Source organism: Amblyomma mixtum, chromosome 5 (genome assembly GCF_055824585.1).
Source record: "Amblyomma mixtum isolate Tamu chromosome 5, ASM5582458v1, whole genome shotgun sequence".
Taxonomy (NCBI): Eukaryota; Metazoa; Arthropoda; class Arachnida; order Ixodida; family Ixodidae; genus Amblyomma; species Amblyomma mixtum.
In genome coordinates, this window is record NC_143016.1 from 129,750,101 (window position 1) to 129,769,987 (window position 19,887).

At 47.0% G+C, this 19,887-nt stretch overlaps 1 protein-coding gene and 1 long non-coding RNA gene across 6 annotated transcripts in view; one reads left to right on the top strand and one right to left on the bottom strand.

The window, feature by feature from the left end:
* The window catches only part of fray (oxidative stress responsive kinase frayed), a 145,539-nt gene that overhangs the window by 81,920 nt on the left and 43,732 nt on the right, over positions 1–19,887 (bottom strand). For 2 of the 5 annotated variants that reach the window (XM_089546027.1, XM_089546021.1), the window contains exon 1: positions 14,312–14,370. The exons of the other annotated variants lie outside the window; for them this stretch is intronic. In XM_089546027.1, the coding sequence (XP_089402153.1) occupies positions 14,312–14,355 (44 nt within the window). In that variant the 5' untranslated portion in view covers positions 14,356–14,370. Of the gene's footprint in view, positions 1–14,311; positions 14,371–19,887 lie in introns of those variants that run through there. 5 annotated transcript variants of the gene reach the window in all.
* Positions 7,317–13,278, top strand: LOC149343706 (uncharacterized). Its single transcript, XR_016283141.1, has 3 exons — positions 7,317–7,427; positions 9,815–9,871; positions 11,576–13,278. It is a non-coding gene; the product is annotated as an uncharacterized LOC149343706 (long non-coding RNA).

Genomic DNA, 19,887 nt, shown 5'->3' on the forward strand with positions numbered 1-19,887 from the left:
TTATTTCGACGGGAAGGCTACTATATAGAGAAAGGCCTGGTTCCACTTACGTAAGGGAGGCAAGTATATTTGTGTGTTGTTCTCCTGTTATTGTTTTCTGGTTTATTTGTTTTGCGCAACCCATATTTTAGAAACAAACGTCTATTTACATATTTTGCCTTGCGGCTTGATTTACTTAACTTCCAAGGTGTTACCTTCTTTTTTCTGGCGATATATGCATTTCATATCGCGATTACCATCTAAACATGCCTATCTGTGTATCAGTTACTTGTGCGTAAACAGCTGTGGCTAACAAACACGTCAAGATAAACTATACGTGACTTTTTAGCGCACAAGCGTGCAACATATATCAGAAAAAAAAAGGCCGGTATTTTTTCTACGGGATATAAACGAAGTATCAGTTCTGAAGTAAACACCAAAAAAAAGTCCACCACATTAAAAAAAATGCCACTTGTTTTGGGTAATTAGGTCAAATGCGGATATGTGCGCTAATATAACGTCAGTTGTCGGTTGGAACTACGACCTACTAGGTGGTATCAGGCTACCACAGAGTTGGGGAACCAATGGGGAACGCTTTTGATGATAGCAAAAACGTTATTGGAAAGAAAAACGTGACCGCCGTCGGTTGGCGTGCGGATATATTAATTATTAAAGTGAAACCTTACATTATATGAAAAAAATTGCATTCTTAAACGGTTTCCAGCTCAAAAATGCTTTTCTCTAGAATTGCTGGGTATGTGGCCACCATAAGTGCTAGCACACATAAAAAAAAACAACAACGTAAAATCCAACCTCTAGTGCGTAACGTTTAGAAGAGTACAGACATCGCACTTCTGGTTGCGTGCTTTCTTCTTTGTAACAGTGCGCTAGACGTAAGTGTACATAGATCATCATGTGGAATAGGCCTACACGCGCTAAATTATTTGTAATTTTCATGCTCTTCCGGTTTCAATAGCCGAACAATGGCTGTGACTTCAAAAGACATGAAAAACGGCTATATAATCGCTGCTTCGCTGTTTTAATTCACTACAGAGCTTAAGCCAGCCTGCCTCAAAGGCCGGAATGACAGACTGAAGAAGCACCGATTGTATTAGAGTTGTTTCAGGCCTAACGTGGCCTATACCGAGATTTGAAGTCACAACCGTCGTTTGTCTGTTGAAAGCGAACCCGAATTATGAAAGAAGAAATTCGTTTATAAGATATTTAGCGATCATTGGCGAACGCCACGTGGTGCTTCACGCATAGCAATGTAGCCCGTTGTGCCATAGGCGGTGTTGGCTGTGCAATATTGTTTTTATTTCTTTGTTTATTTTGCCCACATTACTTTATGTATAGCAATGCGCATCGTTACAAAGGGAGCATGGAACGGAGATCTGGCGTCTGTACTCTTTTAAGAGTCTGGGAAAACACGTGCATTCGCGGAGTGTGCAGTGCACATGCGTTCTTCAGAAGAAAAAACATGGCATGCGACCAGCGACAACCGGGACCAAGCTAATCTAGAATATTGTCTAATGAAACGCGAACAATGCAACTGAAATTCGTACAGCCAACCGAGATCTTATTTCCATATCCTGTATTTGTACGTAGTGTATACTGCCGTTCTACCCCTATCCTTTCTTACTATCGCTCCCCCCTTTCTTTCGTCTGCACTCTCCTCTCCCTGTCCTTTTATTCCCGCTAGCCGCAGCTCAGGTGCTTTAGGTTTCGATGGCAGATGTCGCGGCTAGCAACATATTTTCCTTTCATTTTTATTTTATTTATTTTATTAATAAATAGCACTAACAACAACAACAATAACAACAACAAGAACCGAGATCTTAGGGGGACTCTGTACTAGCGCAGTTGATTTTCACTTTGAAGGTGCGAAGATTGTTTAGAGAGCAGCTCCGGAAGTTTTTCGAGATTACCATATTTCAATGAAACTCATACTGTTTACGTTTTTCTCTTGTTCCTGACAGTTTCCATCAAGTTTGAGAGGGAGGCGACATGTCATACTGGCGCAAAGCGATTTTAGCGTTTGCCGTTTCCGTGGCCTCAGTTCAGATGATTTCTACGGACGACGCTGCCTTTTCGACGTAACAAACATTACCCGCAACTTATTACCCGCTTTCCGCTGCACTAACAAAATTTTGAGCCTTGTATTGGGTCCTCTTAGGCGTTTTATGAAAGGACTCATCACTTTCAGTCGTTACTTCAGCCATTCAACGCGCAAATACGAGTGTTTTTCTAATAATGTTTGTGACGTCATCGCTGCGGGATTCTAAAAAAAAAGGGGGGGGGGGGTTATTGTGGTCGAGAGATGGGACTAAGGACTGTTATGCGATTGGAAAAATGCTCGAAAAAAAAAACACCTTAATTGCACCTTTAATTCATCCTGAATGTATTTCCTCTCCAGCAGCTAATATTTCTGTTTTTGTGTTCGCGTTCGTGACAGGACAATGCCCCTCTATCTAAAGGGAAAAGTTTACAAGAAGGTGGAGAGACCACCCATGACGTATGCAAGGTAGGAATCAGCTATGAAGAAAAGGAATATCAACAGAGTGGAAGTGCCTGACATGGGAATGATTAGAGGTGTGTGTGGTGTGACCACGAGCAATCGCGAATGTAATGACCACATAACGGGCATGATTAGGGTGGCAAACATAGGATCAAAGCCGTGAGATTTAAGAAGGCCGCACTGCAAACAGTATTGTGCCACAAACGCCGGTCAAAGAGGATTCTGGTGTGGGCTAGTTGGTTCATGCTTAATAAACAGATTCACAACAGCGCTACGGAACGAGGACAGAAGGAACACGAAAAACACGGGACGGGCGCTGAAGCTTCCGGTCAAGCTTCGACGCATTGAAAACGTTCACGACAGACCAGCACGCAGGGCATGTGTTGGTACACTGAACTGAAAACATTTATTTTTATTCTCTTATAAGTAACGCTGTCCACGATGCGAGGCATAAGGGGCATCGAGGGAGCGATGGCCTCGCAGTAGTTTGGCACACTTCCCTTCAAGAGCTGCCGGGCTGCAAGATTATGCAACGGCCAGAGCAAGAAAGATCGGCCCCGCGCCCTTGCTGGCGAGAATGTCTCAGTAAAAAAAGAAAAGAAAAACTGGGAGAGAGAGAGAGAAAGACGAAACAATCACAAGACACAACTGAAACCAAAATAACATCCAGACTCTGCCCGAACGTCCAGCAGAATCGTAGTGCAGTGCATTGACTGGGCGACAGTTAAACTTTGGTGCAGCGAAACGGTTTATGACGAAGATATATGACCATAATGGAGAGAATCTCTGAAGTGCTTTCGCTCACAAAAAAAGTAAGAGAAATGCATGTAGAACCTCGCTTTTCAAGAGTAAAGCATCAACGCCAGTGTGGCTATGACGAACCCCTGCTCCCTCAAAGAAAACGTGTAACAGATCCTTTCAGTATTGCTATGACGAACTTTCAAAGAAAAACGTGCAACAGATCCTTTCGCTTTCAGTGTCTGCCTCAAGCTGCGTTGCGCCGGTCAGTACCGGCGATATGGGATATTGCAGCACCGCCTGCGGTTTTCTTGAGCGATAAATCAGTATATTTTTTTTTCTTATAGTACAAGCGACATCCATTGGAACGTTTCTTTTTCCTCTAGGACAGCAGCCGTCCCTGGCAGTCCTATGCCGCTGATATAGTCGCCTCTATCCACTGCAGCCGCTACAGTGTGTTCTACTTGCAGTCAAGGTCGTTTGCGGACATCACAAGAAAAAAAAACGCTAATAACGAAGCATTTTGACTTTGTTCAAGCTTGGTTTCTGTAAAAGTAGACACTGAAGTTGGTCGCTAAGTAGACGGCCATTCTGAGCTGTCCTTGAACAAAGAAATCGCCAGATTCACGGAGAGCAATCTTCTCCCGCATTCTTGCTATCTTCAGTTCTTCCGATCCAGACAGGAAGCGGGAACTTAGAACGGCACAAGTAGACTACAACGGGCTGTTTGCGCCTTGCGTGCATGAAGACCATACATTGTTGAAAAATAAACTTTTGCTTCTGCTAAAGTTTGTTTCGGAGAGTGGACAGCAAAGAAACACAAGTCTTGTCAAAAAGCTTCGTTTTCATGTCTTGTCACAACCGTTTCACGGGCAAAACGGTTGTTTGCCCGTGATAATAATATAAATAATATAAAGCAGCTTATATCACGGAACTTTATTAAACACATAACAGAAAACAATTAAACCCTTCGGAGTAAAGATAAAAAAAAAACTTAATCGCGAAGTTTTCAGGTGTATAGACATGCTAACTTAGCCAATTATTAAAATTGATCCTTTTTGTTATGAGTAATTTTACTGCCACAGGAGCGTCGTCTTTGTGCCCAGGAAACACAGCCCAGAGGATCGATCTCCTATACCGTTTTGCCCGTGAAACGGTTGTGACAAGACATGAAAACGAAGCAGTTTCCTGGGCACAAAGACGATGCTCCTGTGGCAGTAAAATTACTCATAACAAAAAGGATCAATTTTAATAATTGGCTAAGTTAGCATGTCTATACACCTGAAAACTTCGCGATTAAGTTTTTTTTTATCTTTACTCCGAAGGGTTTAATTGTTTTCTGCTATGTGTTTAATAAAGTTCCGTGATATAAGCTGCTTTATATTATTTACAGCTACAGAAACATTATAGGTACGCAATGTCTCAACGGCACAGGCGCCAACAAACATTGATTTATTTGTGGCAGCAAACTTAGGCATTGAAACTTAGGCAATGATTCTAAAGAGAGAGAGAGAGAGAAAAAAAAAAAAACACCGGCAGGAAAAGCACCCCGAACTCTGAGAAAAATAAGTACCGAAAACACGGAACCCCAGTTGCAGACGCTTTTAACTCTGCTTACGGAGCAGTAGTTGAAATGTTTTGCCCCAGTCGGGCAAAAAAGTATTTTTTGTGAAGCACGCGCTTCGCTGAAGCGACAAAGACCGACGTTTAACTGCTGATGTCTCACAACTCTCGCTGTGCTGCGTATGCCTGGCCACTGCAACGTACAGGGCCCAAGGAAGTCAGACTCAGCGGTGGTAATGCAAACTTGCACCCGTTTCCACCAAGCCTACGATGCAGATAACACAGACGCCCCTGCTACCGTATAGCCCACTACACCCGCACTGCCGCTCCCTTCAAGGGCGAGCTGCTCGCAGTGAGAAACGGCGGAGCATGGAACAACAATATTGGCAAACGCATACAGGCTTGCCCAGGCCTGTGCAATGCCACAGCCGTGTGTGTGTGTTCTCTCGCGTAATGCGCTTACGGAGATAAATGTGTGCACAGGTAGCCTTTTGTTTGTTCGCTGTGCAGATTCGAGGTCGTGCGTGCGAAGAGCCTGACCCTGAATGTCTGGCTCTACGCAAGAGGCTGCACCAAAGACGAAATAGCGCTAGAACGGGGTCTTGAAGTTAGTCTATGTTCCCCAAGGTGCCATAACAAGCGTACGCCGACTTCATTGTAGCGGTGGAGCTGTTTTTGCGGGTTTGCAGGAAGACGGAGGGGGAAAAGCAAATAGCGTCTATAGCGCTGTAGATTTATACCTAACTAAGTACAGCAAAAGCACACAGTGGTAGGGGCAACGAGAAGAGACGCAGATTGCTGGGGGTATTTATAAATCACTATTACGGAGGCATTATAATCATGGTCACATCAAGCAAACTGATCCTAACCTCCGAAGTGTCCTCCAGAGCAGGAAGGCAGGAGGCTGAGCAGACAGCTGTGAGGTCAAAATTTACATACGTATGCGACAAGAGAATCAACACTGATATACAATGTAAGAATAACTTTAAAACGAAATGATATGAGAAGAGCAGAAACAAACTGCAACAAGAGAATGCGCAGTCAACAAAAGCCAAAAGGGAGAATATCTTCACGTAAAGACAAGACAGCAGTAGATGCAGTACCCGATGCGAACAACCGATGGAGACAAACGGGAAACTGCTACAAGCGGACGAAAGAAACCAAAGCTCGGAGAACACGACATGCATGAAGACAACGAATGACTGAAGAAAAAAATTGCGAATTATTTAGCGTAGTTGGACCAGATGCGAATTAGGTGCACTAGCATTTCGGTTTCCACTTTGGTGTGGCTGTTCGGATCCATTGTATGCCGATGGAAGTTGATGAAGACGACGACATCCAAAGCGCAGCGCGAGAGGCTGGTTGTTAAACAAGCGGGATGTTCGGCTGCGGCGATGGCATAGTGCTAACATAATTTCGCAAAAGGGCGAAATACAAACACCTCCCTTAGAATATTCTTATCGCCTCTCCAAATTTTCACCAAATTATTCCGGACTGACATGGGTCCCAACCCATTCGGGGAATCCGGAGAACGAGGCAGCCCACAATAAAGCCCGAGGTTCCGTCGACCGTGCATTGGGTGAGTCTGGCTTCCTGAATTTCACGAAAGGCTCCATGATCACTTATCATGATCTAACCAATCATAGTAAACTCGAGAGAAGAACCCCCCCTCCACAAAAGCTTGACTAAAGAACAAGAGGTTACGTGGCGTTGTCAACAGGCGAGATCGATGTGCACCCCATCACTTCTCGCGCACATCTATCCAGATCAATACAACCTGAACTGTAAACACTGCGGCCAACGAGCCAACTACGACCACATCCTATGGGGTTGCAAAATAGGGCCACCCCCGGGTGACCTAGTTACCGATCCTTCTCTTGAGCGGTGGGAAACCGTGCTGGCTAGCTCTGACCCCAGAATTCAGGTTCTGGCGGTGGAGTGGGCTGACAAAGCCGTCGAGGGCTACGTACTCTCGACCACTTAACGCGACCTCTTGTCACCAAGCTCTTTCCGATGAATAAAATATTTTGCAGCCAATCGCAGCAGAATCTCAGAATCGTTTGAAGGAACACAATTGCTTCATCAAACTAATAACTTAATCACCAAAACGCAGCTCTTTGTATAATGCACGCATCTAAAGCACGTTTTCTTTGAAGTAATCGCTCCTGATTTTGAGATTGGAGTTCATGACCTGTTGCTGTAAACTGTCCAGTCGCGAGCGAAGCTTATCTGTTCGCGCTGCAGCGGGTTTGAAACCGACTCCCGGCCATAAAGTGTTATTTTATTTCAGGTCAAGCTTAGACAGTGGCGAAATCGGTGAATGGGGGTCTCAGTGCTAGCGCACTGAGACTTCTAGCGCACTGAGCTAGTGCACTGAGTCTCGGACGCTAGGCAATGCCGAGCCCGCCGTGTTGTTTGCGGGAAAGGGACGGTCTGAGGAATTAAATTTGTTCCCCTACTTGTTCTTGCCCTCTTAAGCAGCGCTCTGTATTATTGATTACACTCTTTTATGTCCAGTCTGGAGGATCCGATACTTCGGGCGACACAACGAAAAATGAATTGGAAAGGTCTGTGCAATGTGACGGCGATCACACTATGATTCCTGAAGCAGCAAAGAATAATAATACGAGTAAGTGACACATTTTTTCGCCGTCATGGTGATCAGCCTCGAGGAAACGACGGACGCAGTGTGTTGTTCACAAATACGCGTGCACCGTGCTGTGGCGGTGGCCGTATTAGGTGCTTAAACCCTTTAAAAAACAGTGCGATATATCGAATACACTTAAGTTCCAGGAACCACGGCGAAATTTCTGAACTTAGCTAATCATATTACCAGCTTTATTAATATTGCATTTATGTGGTGCATCGAAGTATCGACGATACACAGTATCGAGTATCTGTATCAGAAATCAATTTTCGTTCTTTATTTAGTATCGGTGTCGGAAATACAATTTTGGATTGTATCGTGTGTCGGTATCGAAGATAGTTTTTTTGAAGTATCATTCACAAACCTTATGCTACTTGTAAAACAAGGACAATGAAATTTATGCAGTGCTCTGGCCTTAAATTTCGGAAATTCAGCGCTCACATATATTCACCTCGCAGAACGGTATACGCTTCGACGATTCAGTTGCATGCCTCTGTCGTCGTATATAAAGACAAAGATACTGGAAAAAGGTTTAAAAAGATTTAAGCAGCACAGATAATCGACCCAATATTGGCAGTGTATTGGCAAAACTTGCCCTACATAGGACCAGGGTGAAATCATCCATTTCCAATATTGTATCGATCATTTGTAATTCTTGGGTTAATATGCACGCTGGCCGATCTATTCTCATCCAACGACGATGCACCGACAAAGCAAGAACTTGTAGCACCTGCAGCCGCAAATAATAGAGAAGGAAACCAAGAAAAATACAAGAAACGTGAGATAGAGGAAGTGTTCATGTGATCGCCAGCTCGGTAAATACAGCCAAACGACGAAGCACAGTTTCTTAGCAAGAGTGAAGCTCTTGCCTTCCTTTTCTAGTATCTTTGCCTTGATACGACGATAATGACATGCAGGTAATGCGTCGAAGCGTAAAGTTCTGCGGGGTCAATGTACCTGAGCGCTGAATTTCCGAAATTTAAGGCCAGAGCACTGCATAAATTCCATTGTCCTTGTTTTACAAGTAGTATATAAGGTTTGGGAATGATACTTGAAAAAAGTATCTTCGATACTCACACCCGATACCATTAAAAAAATTGTATTTCCGATATCGAAACTATATGCAGAAGGAAAATTGATTTCCGATACAGATACTGCTTCGTCGATACTTCGATGCACCACATAAATCCAATATTAGTACAGCTGGTAATACCGTTAGCAAAGTTAAGAAACTCATCCATAGTTCATGGAACGTTAATGTATTCGATACATCGCACTGTTTTTGAAAGGGTTCAAACGAATCCGGCTACACGGATTTCTTTAAGCTCCAGTTTCTTTAAACTCTGGTGTCGGTGCAGCTGGTTTCATTCGAACTTTAGCATTGGACTGAAGCCATGGTGGCGTTGAAACGATCCTTTTCATTAAGAGCCTAATAAAATCTTCTTTTTTTTTAGGTAATTATCTTCTTGCAAACCGGTCTGTGAGCATTTCACTACATACGAATAAACTTGAAACATTTTCTGATGCTTTTCGTTTGTTACTGCAATATTTATCAGGTTGATTGTGCCTTTACCCAATGCAAAGAAGGTGCAAGCTCCGTGGCCTTGCGAAGGCCGAACTCCCATTTACCAAGCACTGTGTTCAACAGACGTTTGAAAATGAACATTTTAGGTCAAATGCTAGGAGGCAAACAACAAAAAATGAAACGGCTGGAAGTTTTTATTGGGGCAAAACATACCTTGCTAACTTGCGTTATTAAGATGTTACCTTTTCTCAACGGGGTTAATTAATAACCTTTGCTCAAACAAACGGTCCGAAAGAGCCCCATGATGTTGCCGTGCCATAAGCAAAGCAAATGAAAAAATACTCTGTATACGTGAGCAGCCCAGCAAGTAGCCATGTTCTATCTGGTGAAAGTGCTCTTTTATGAACGAAAAAAAAGTGAAGCGCAGCCATGTCGACTCGTATACCCTGGAGGTATTGTTAAGAAGCTCAACTTTCAAAGCGCCTCTTCAGAATGCGTCGGAATGCGGGGCATTTGACGCTTCCAGAGCTGATGACTCCATTGACCTGAGTGTGGAATAGTTCGTGACCTTTACCTCACTTATGTAATCAACAACGTGTCTTTTGAAAGCACCTGAGCGTGACGACGAAAGTTTTCTATATCTGTTGTCACATCGCAACTTGAAATGGGGGCCGGTCTGTTGTTTCTACCACAACGGTGAGCCTGTCTCTTCGTGCCTTCTGTCACTGAGCGTGCAGAAGCGCAGCATATACACCGTCTATCTGTCAAACGACGAACGTGGGAAGAAAGAAATGGTCTCTTCCTAACTCTGCTCCATCGTTTTCTTCTTTTTTTTTTTTTTCAGTGCACTACTGCCCGAGCAAGCGCTTCGGGCCGAAGTCTGACTCACAGCAGCCTCAATGTATGCGACACACTACGTTTTTGGTATCGAGTATAGTTAAAATACATCATACACTAAAAATGTATTTTTGATACCGATATTTCCTGTTTTGGCAAGCGATACCTCATATCGACCTTCGATATTGCCCATGCCTGAGTAGCACAATGGCCTGCTTGCGGCATTTCTAAGCCCTCAATATGTATATCGTACACAAAGCGCGCTATTTCACAAACCCCGAGCTGAGCGACGATGGCATCAAAGCGCTAGTGGCCCCGGTATGTTGCTTGTCCTTTGAAAAGTAATGAAATTCTCTAAGCTTCAGCCGCAGTGACGCGATGCGGACGATTCAAACCTCCAAAAGCAACAGTCAAAGCGCTAACCATTTGAAGTGTTAACCACGTGCGAACATTACGAAAGAACAGACGGCCTCACGTCGCCTTCCTATGTGTGAGCCGAACCTTAGCCAGCAGACAAAAACAATTTGTAGCCCTTTCTTTTCTTTTTTGTTACACGCTCTTTATCTTTTTTCCCGTGGTGCCACGCCCCCGTGTCCGGTACCTTCCTCCTCTCCCTGAACAGCTATAGCAGAGTGGCGCAGCTGAGCAGAGGCCACGAGGAGGCACAAGAGAAGAGCTGGGTTCGGAACCCCGCCAATGCCAGTCATTACGGCCGGGGATCACAGTTGTTTAGCCCACAAAGACCCCCGCGCGGGCCGATTCGCCGAATGTTTCCTGCCGCGTAACACCCATGCGGACCGGTACGTGGAGTTGCCACAGTTGCCGGCTGCCACAGTTTCGTAAGAGAGCCGCACCAAGTGTAGCGCGTCCTGCGTGTACGGGACGCGGAGAGAGCGAGGGCATGCCGTCTCGCTCGACACGGTTCGAGGTACACGTTACTATAGATACGCCGCTCATTTGTATGCGCGCATAACGAGGCAGACCAAATAAGCACTGGCAGTCTTGCGCGAGCAGTCTTCGCCGTGTTATACCGGGCCGCATGCCGCGCCCTTGAGATGCATCCACTTCCGGCCACACACGCACAGCGGCGCACGAGATTCCTTTCGTATCGAGTACGCGCGCGTACACAGTGAATGCGTTTCCGACCCAGGTGGGCGCGTGAATTATCTCGGGAATGTCGTCTCACGTATGGACGTTGTGACTCCGTTTCCGATGTTGGCGCACCATAATGGGCCGAGGGCGGTCGGTCGCGCACTCCCGGGCAACGGCAGTATTCACGGAGCGGCGTCATTAACGATAGCGGGTGCCAGGTGTGAATGAGAGCGGAGATATTGTCCGCGGAAGACACAAACGGAGGAAGAAGGGGGAGGGAGAAGGGCGCCGGGAATCTAGGCTTACAGCGCTGAGAAGCGATGTTAGGAATGCTAGGAGCGTAGGAATGCGTGTACAGATCTGTTAAGCTAATAATATCTTCATTTACATCGTAGCAAGGACCACGTATCACTTCGGCTATAGAATGCCACTATAATGGCGCTATAGACGTATACAACTTAAGTCTGCAGTGAAGCTCCGCCCATATTCAGGACAGCGGCACAGAATTCCGCCACGACGAAAAAGTAGTCCGTTGTTAAAACTCTTCCTGTTTCCTAAAAAAGAAGTTAACCACCAGACGAAGTTATAAGCTGAAGAAATTTGACGCCTCTGGTTTGTTCAACACAGTCAATCAAACATTAAAAATCTTATTCTGTTTGGTTTTTTTCACTTGCAGAGTAACACAGGACGCCGCCGACCATGGCCCATGGTTACCAACTGCTGTTTTTTTTTTTTAAGTTGTGTCCTAGCTTCCCGCTATTGAGATGTGGTGCTGGATAAACTCGTGGACTGTATTTTCCCTCTCCCGCTTTACCTCGATGTCGAAGAGAAGAGAGTTGCAGCGGTAAAGGGAGTACTGAGAAAGCGACGATATACCCGAAGCGCGTTGCCTTCCCTGAAAAATAAATGCTCACCAAACCTCAGGTTGCACCTAACACTCAAAGCTTCTTAGATACTGGCACTACGGACCTTCTAAAGTCAGCTAAAAGGGCTAAAGATACGGATATAGTTTTGTTGTTAAGACAGCTATCATTCGGTAAACATGCGCAAGCACCGCTTTCCAGTGTGGTTATAGGTTCATTCCCTGAGCTGTTTAGTCGCGACAATGGTCGTGCCCTGAACGTTGTGGGGGTGGTTCGGACTTTTACTTTAGTTTTTCTCTGAACTATATCCGTTAGGGTGGACTATGAAACAATTAAAAGTAATAGTGCCAGATTGGAGTTCCCATAATTGGCCTATTTACAAAATCTGTGCAGGTAACAAGACTACCTCCGACCGATCGACGACGTGTGAGAGACGGCGCCGGCCATCTTCTGGGAAAGGCCGCGGCCTCCGGTGTATATATCTCAGTGAAATAGAACCTTGACACGACCAAATATGGTGAAAAAGTAGACCAGCGTGTGAAACACCTTATTGACGTTTCGTCAGACAACGTCAGTAAACTGTTCCATACGCTGTATTATACCAGCTGTTTCGGACAGTCCGCAGCCATCCGAAACCATTTGCATAATAAATGTTTCTTTAAAAAACGTATTTTAACTCACTTTACCAGCAGCAGAGTAAGTTAATTGCAACAAACGCGCATCGAGGTTCCTGCGGCTACGCCCTGTACCATCCCCACCTCCCCGCTCCTGAAACTCACACCAGCGGGCCGTTTCTACGCCCTCCGGATGCATTATCCCTCGAGGTCCTCGCCATTGCGCATGCCCTCCAGTCATTTGCCCTCCTTCCCTCTCTTCAAGAGTACACAGTCTATTCAGACTGACAAGCCGCTATACACCACATACAGAAACGCACCCTAACCCCTTCTCTTCAACAGGAGGTCGAACGAGCGGTCTCCGCATTGCAGCCTTCCATCGTTTTCCTCCGCTGGGTCCCTGGGCATTCAGGGATTGACGGCAATGAGCTGGCTCATCAGCTCGCCCGTGACACACTTTTCCGGGCACCATTGATCCCCTGGCCCAAGCCCTCGGAGGACGGTGGGAGACTCACCCTTCGCCGCACCATAAAAGAGGTCTACCTCGAGCTCCGCCTCGACAAACGCCTTTACCCTCCCCCTCATCCATCACTCACAGTGCCGGAGGCTCGCCTTCTTCGGCACGTTCAAATGAATGCACTCATCACCCTGTCTCGCCTCTTTCTCTATCGCTATCGATCGGACCCTTCCTGTCCCAACTGCCCCTGTATCTATGCGGACCTTGCCCATTGCCTCTTCTATTACCCGGCTGCTCAGCAGTCGGGTTCCTACCCCCCACCTTCTTTATCGATCACCACCTGGCTCGACTGGCTTGGCGCTGAAGGGGAGGAAGAACAGCGACTTCTGGTCGCCCAGGCGGCCGACATGCTATGCTCGGCCTGTAAATTTTGGCCGAATAAACGTTTTCTACTACTACTATATGTGTCTATATATGTGTGTGTGTGTGTGTGTGTGTGTGTGTGTGTGTGTGTGTGTGTGTGTGTGTGTGTGTGTGTGTGTGTGTGTGTGTGTGTGTGTGTGTGTGTGTGTGTGTGTGATGAACGGGAAAGTTCGAGCTGCTAATAGAGCCTTAACAGGTGCTGCGTTCTTGTCAAGCATAAAGTGGTAAGGCTGTGGTTAGATGTAAGGCCTCGTTAGGCTTAACTTACTTAAGTTAGGCTTAGATACATTAACTCCCATGATGGATGGCACAACATAAATTCAACAGAAATTAGTGCAAATGTGTGTTGACAACTCAATAATAATTCCGTTTACACAGTCTTCACCATGGTAAACAGCGTTGCGTATTTGTTCGACGGCTGTTGCGTCTATCAAATGTCAGCGCTACGTACAAGTGTGCAATGCTCATTTCTCTAAGAGGATGAAGCACAATGACTCACTTTGGGCGGCATTTGAAGTCTGATTTAGGCCAGTATCCTCAAAGAACGCGATGGTATCCCAGTAGACACAGGAGACAAACCTTTTTGCGCTGAGAAATCCCCACCGCGTTCAGGACGACCAAGCCGCTGCCACATTCTTCGTGTTTCTTTAGACGGGTAAGTTCCCACTGACTGGGTCAGCGCGTATATTTGGTGAGAAAGACGCTGTCTTCGACTAGTCGGTCGAAGATGTCGCCTGGCGGAGGCGGTTAAGAACACTCACGTACGACCAATGTGAAAAGGGGCAATTAGTTCGCACTCAGTTACCCAAGTTTATTTTTACCTCTGCATGGATTGGCATTAAGATAGCCATGCGTCTAGGATTGCAGATTAAACATAACCACTCTAGCATTACTACCAACAAGTGCCAGGCAGGTTTCAGCAACTCTTTGAAATAGAAATAATGCCATAAGGTTTATGGGCACTAGTCGTAGACTGCATATGAAGTAGGAATATTACTCGGACATGCACAAACTGCGCAGCATTTCATGAGACAAAAGAGCCAGGATGGACTCACCAGGAAAAACAAACTACGTGCTTGTCTCCTTGGAGAGAGCACATGGCGAGCTTTTCCTCCCTCGGCGTCGCACCAGTCAACGGCAAAGCTGAAGAGCTTGTTTTCATGATGGCACGGGCAACTTGGATAAAACAAGGACCCGGTGGTGCTGGTGGCAGCGGGCGTATTGTATAAGCACTCCAGGCTTATGCAGGCGCTCTGTTCTCAATCACGACCGAATCGTGTACACACCTTGTCAAGATAGATACGCGATTGTCTCGGACACACGCGACGAGTCACACGAAACGCGACATTGCGGCGATATAGTGGGGCGGCTGCGGAATTCCGGGCGATCGGACACGAGCCAGAAATATATCTGCTACCAAGTCTGGCGCGCAGATTCGGCAAAGCTCAATGACGGGAGCAGAGCCGAGCACGCAGAGGCGCGCGTGTTGACGCGGTTGAGCGTGCAATCAGCGCCTCCGCGACGTTGGGCAACGCCGCTGGTGTACGAGGGGGGCCTGGCGAGGGGGCATCCTGTCGGAGGTGCCGAAACTCCTTCGGCGGATTATTGTGATCGAGCGTCACATTGAACGTGCAGGCAGGAGCAGCAATGCGGATGTCCTCGCCCCATTGGTATTCATATCGGCAGTGTATATACCGCGAACGCGTAAGGATGCGCAGGAGATTCCCAGTGCAGTAGCTTAGATGCCGGAAGTCCTGTATCGAAGGTGCACCATAGGAGCGTCTGGTTCGTGCAGTGGCGGTCCTGTCGCGTGGTGGCGAAAGGACTGCCGGGGAAGAGAGGCAACCATCGCGCCACGGTTGACTGCGAACAGCGCGGAACTTGCGTAAGGCTGAAGACTGCCCCAGAGACAGCCAGGCCAATGAAGAGGAGGCACGATTTGAAGCACTTCAGCATCGTTGCGCGCGCTTCGAAGCGGCTGGCGTCACACCTCTCTCGGCAACGAGCATAGAATGGGGCTTGATTAGGCGTGACGCGTCGCTAGCTGCAATTCGCTCTGGGTTGCTTCTCTGTTATGACAAAGATACATGTGCGCATGCCCCTTCGGCCCCGACCTTCATGAATGCCATTGCTCGAGTTGTCGTCACTAATTGAAGTTCGACACTGAAACTACGAAACAGTGGATTAGAGTTCGTGCTGTTATTGCTAGAGAATGAAGCGGCTTTTGTGTTACGCGGAGTGACACACGATGAAACTGGCTCCGACTGCAGCAGAATTGTAATGATGATTTATTTAGTCCGGAGTTCTGGAATTCGACCAGTAGCGCTGTCAAGCCTCGCCTTGATGAGAAGGGCGCCAATGACTGGCTAGATGAAAGGCTGCGCTCAGTGACCCTCGACACATTCTCCATCGACGATACAGGATTATACGCAAACAGTAGGACGTGAGAAACATCATCAGCAGTATTTGGCTATAGGCTACAGTCACAGGTACTCTCGGGATGAAAAGTAACACTGCGATTGGTTTATGTACGTTGCCAAAAAAGCCGGCGTTTGCATGACGGACAGGTAGAATACCCTCTGAGCAAGGATAAAGGTGCGAACAACTACTTCCTTAAACCGAAACTTTGTTTTGACGGGGCGAGACCAATACAGTACTGACACATAGTGGATCGGCGGATCATTCTTTACATAATGGGTACCAGTATCAGTGCGTACAATATGGTGTCTTCCTCCATTGTGCTGATATTGTGGATGTGCGCGCGTGTAAAAATGTGAAACAAAATGTGCGCGCCAGAGTCAACCTGCAGGACAGCTTTCCGTCGAATACAATTTTAAAACTGCATTCGCAAGCACTCTGGGAGATCATGACAAAAAGGAAAAGAGATCATTTTCTCAGCCGCAAGGCACACCTACACCAAACTGCATGCGATGTATATTAATAGGCGTTACAGGCCCGCTTTAATTCACTGACATAACCAGATCGGGATGGCTGTCTTTTAAATCCCGCATTTCGCCTGGAACTGCTTCATCTCCTAGACTCTCATTACCCTGACTGGAGATCCTAACTGTCCTAGGTTGCTTAACTCTCTATACTGCACACACACAAAAAGAAACTTTCCACGAACGACCGTGAGTCGCTGTGCTGCCACAAAGTAGTGACATTTCTTCTACTTCACCGTATTTTGTTCAGAGTAAAATTCTACTGTTTGCCTGACGGTATCTTTGTCGGCGTTCGTTAGGCTGCAGAGGGCGTACGTACTGCCGAGCAACTCGGAGTTGCAAATGGAATACTTTTTTTTTTCCGCCACTCGATTCGAACTCTTCGCGTAACTGCTGACGCCGAGAGAACTATGAACTCCGTCAACGCTGGCAGGGGGAAAGTAATTGATGTCGCACTCCGGCCTCAGAGATCCTCATCCTAAAAACAGTATTGACGTCAACGCAGTTTGCTTGTGAAAGCGGTCGGTTGTGGCGATACCTGCATTTTGCTTTTCGGCATTTGTTAACTTTCAGTGAAAGCATAGCCTCCTTGCCATTGGAACGCGGCAGTCTTTGATCGCTACAGGTTAGTTCTGTGTCCCTGTAAGGGAAAATATGTGGGGCAGTCTTTGATCTATACAGTTTCGTTCTGTGTCCCTCTAACGGAAAATATGTGCTTTGAACTCTTCTCTTTTTCTGCTGCTGCCGTAACCCGCGTTCCGGAAATTTGGTGTCCGTTATAGCCCAAGCAAGAAGCCTCCTCCCTCCACTTCCACCTCCAAGAAGCACCACCAACCAGCCACCTCCCCAACGCACCCCCTTAGCCAGGAGAAGATAGCACCCACCCATCTACCCACCGCTACTCTCAATTCACCGTCCAACCCCACCCCACCCACCATCCACGTATGACCAACATATTTACCTGCACCTTTCACAAGGTCTCTACCCACTAGACGTCCACCCAGCAGCGGAACACAAAAACCCGACGGCGAAATCGAATCCAAAGACGCATTTGGAAAGCCAGATGCCTACCATAAGCCCGAGCCACCTCCCAGCCCTAACCCCGTAGCTAGGGGGTTGCCCATCCGTCTACTATCACCCTCGACCAACCTCCTCTTACCTTCTCCTCCAGAAAAATGCTGTCGCGAGTACGAAACGTCAGCTTTATGTAAAACAATTCATTAGAGCCAATTTTATCATCGGGAGTAGATCCAACTGCTACCTCAGAATTGACGCATCGCATGTCTGATCGTCCCGCAACTTTCTTTAATGCATGCGATGTAGCGCCTGATCGAAGGCAAGTCCTGTAGCGCGTTGACAATGCCGTACTCCGAAGGGGCCGTCATTCCTGAGGTAAATCACCGCCGCATAAGCAATCGTTCGCGTGGCCTTGTTCTGCGGCCACTGACCGCAACGGCGGGAAGAGGGTGCCAGCGGGCCCGCATCCCGGATGCTCGTTTCTCGCATCCGCTATACGGGAGGCCCATTCACGGCCGCCCTTCTTTTCCCTGCTCCTGCGCCGACTGCGCGCCGTCTGCTCTGGCGCCAGGCGGTGCGGGCTGGTTCTTGCCAGGCAGAAAGAGAGAGGCTGAACGAAGAGAGAAGAGAGAGATAGAAGAGGAGAGGATCTGTCTATTTAATGCCCAGCCAAGACGCCCGTGTGTCGCTCCGCTTCAAGTAATAAATTAACTAAGGCTTGTGCGGCAGCATTCTTGTCAAGGACAGCTGATAATCATCCCCCGCTGAATGTTGAGCCCTTTTGATCATCCTGTATTGGAGCCGCGATGCAAGAGGTGCGATACGGTGCTTCTTCGGGCTGCTGCAGGAAAGAATTAGGTGCTTTTTAAACGCCTCCTGATCCTTAATCGAGGAAAAAACCCAATACGGTTTTTGAGGTTTTTGTACTGCGCTGTCTCTCTATGGCAACAGTAAAGTCTTCAAGGAAAGAAGTAAACAATGTCGGCTCCGCAAGTCCTTGACATTTTTAAGGCCGAGCGACGTTGATCAGATGCGTACTGATGATGGGAACCTTCCTTTAAACTTCACCTATAGCTGTGTTGAGAAGATGCCGAAAGTCAACTACGCGACATGAGTGTATTTTTTACGCAGTGGACTCTTTTGTACCTCTTTTAAGAAGCAAAGAGTTAGGAGGACGGAAACGTGCGTGAGGACTTTTCCTGGGGAAGTGGCGTCAATGCCCTGAGTGGTTACCGCCGTGTTGAATCATCATCAGCCTGACTGCGCCCACTGAAGGACAAAGACCTCTCCCATGTCTCTCCAATCGACCCGGTCCTTTGCCGGCTGCGGCCACCGCATCTCTGCAAACTTCTCAATCTCATCCGCCCACCTAAGTTTCTGCCGCCGCCTGCTACGTTTGCCTTCTCGCGGAATCCACTCAGTTACCCTTGAGGGCGAGCGATTATCTTCTCTTCACATTAGACGCCCTGCCCAAGCCCGTTTCTTCCTCCTGATTTCGACTAGGATGTCTTTAACCCGCGTTTGTTCCCTCACCCACTCCGCCCGCTTCCGGCCTCTTAACGCTACACCTGTCATTTTTCTTTCTATGTCTCGCTGCCTTGTCCTTAACATAAGCTGAACCCTTCTCGTTAGCCTCCACGTTTCTGCTCCGTAGGTGAGTACCGGTAAGATACACCTCACTGTATAATTTTCTCTTGAAAGATATTGGTAGACTGCCATCCATGATCCGAGAGAACCTGCCGTATGCGCTCCACCCCATTCTCATTCTTCAATTTCCGGATCAGCGGCCACTACCAGCCCTAAGTAAACATATTACCTTACCACTTGAATGAAAAGTAAAAATATTTGTTTGCTGATTTCCTACCGCATTAACCGACCATTTAATTAAGAGCCGCTAGCCCGATGGCGACTGTCTACTATGTGCGGGCTGGGCAATTTTATTTTTATTGATTTTTTTCTTGCCCCCTCTACTCTGATCCATGTTACATTAGTGGTGCTGGAGAGACCAAATCTTTCTTTCGGTCTCAGTCTATACTCTCTGTCACTATTCATTGCAGGTGCCGACACCAGCAAACCGTGGCCTCAGTTATGTCCTCACTGAAGACTTGGAACGCAGTTCGCTCGCTGTTCTAAGAGAGAAAAATTATCTGACAGGCGGAAAATTATCTGACAGAGAGAAAAATTATCTGACAGGCAGGTCACTGTGTTGCCGCTGTTTAGGAGATACGTGACGCTGTCCTTTTGCACAAATTTGCTCGTGTGTCGAGACCGGCACGCAGCAAAGCAGCTCGAGCAACGCGATACGACCACATGACTTGCAGGGATATATATATATAATACACAACGCGCGAAGGTGCAACACCTCGTCCACCGACTCTGCTTGCTGAGAAATGCGTCATGGAAATCGCAAGTGAATGTAGCGAATATTTCGGTATGCAACGTGTTGTGTTTCTCTCCGACGTCGCCTTTTCTTTGCGGTGTTTCCTTGCTTCAGACTTCAGCTGTTACCTAAATAGATTGCAGTATACTTGGGCGATAAAAGGAAAACAAACAAACAAACAAGCAAGCAAGCACATGAATAAATAAATCCGCTTCAGTGATCGTGCGGTAGCGCAGCTACAGGCACCGCCACAAGAAGTGGTCCTCCTAACAAAAAAAAAATTCTTTCTTAG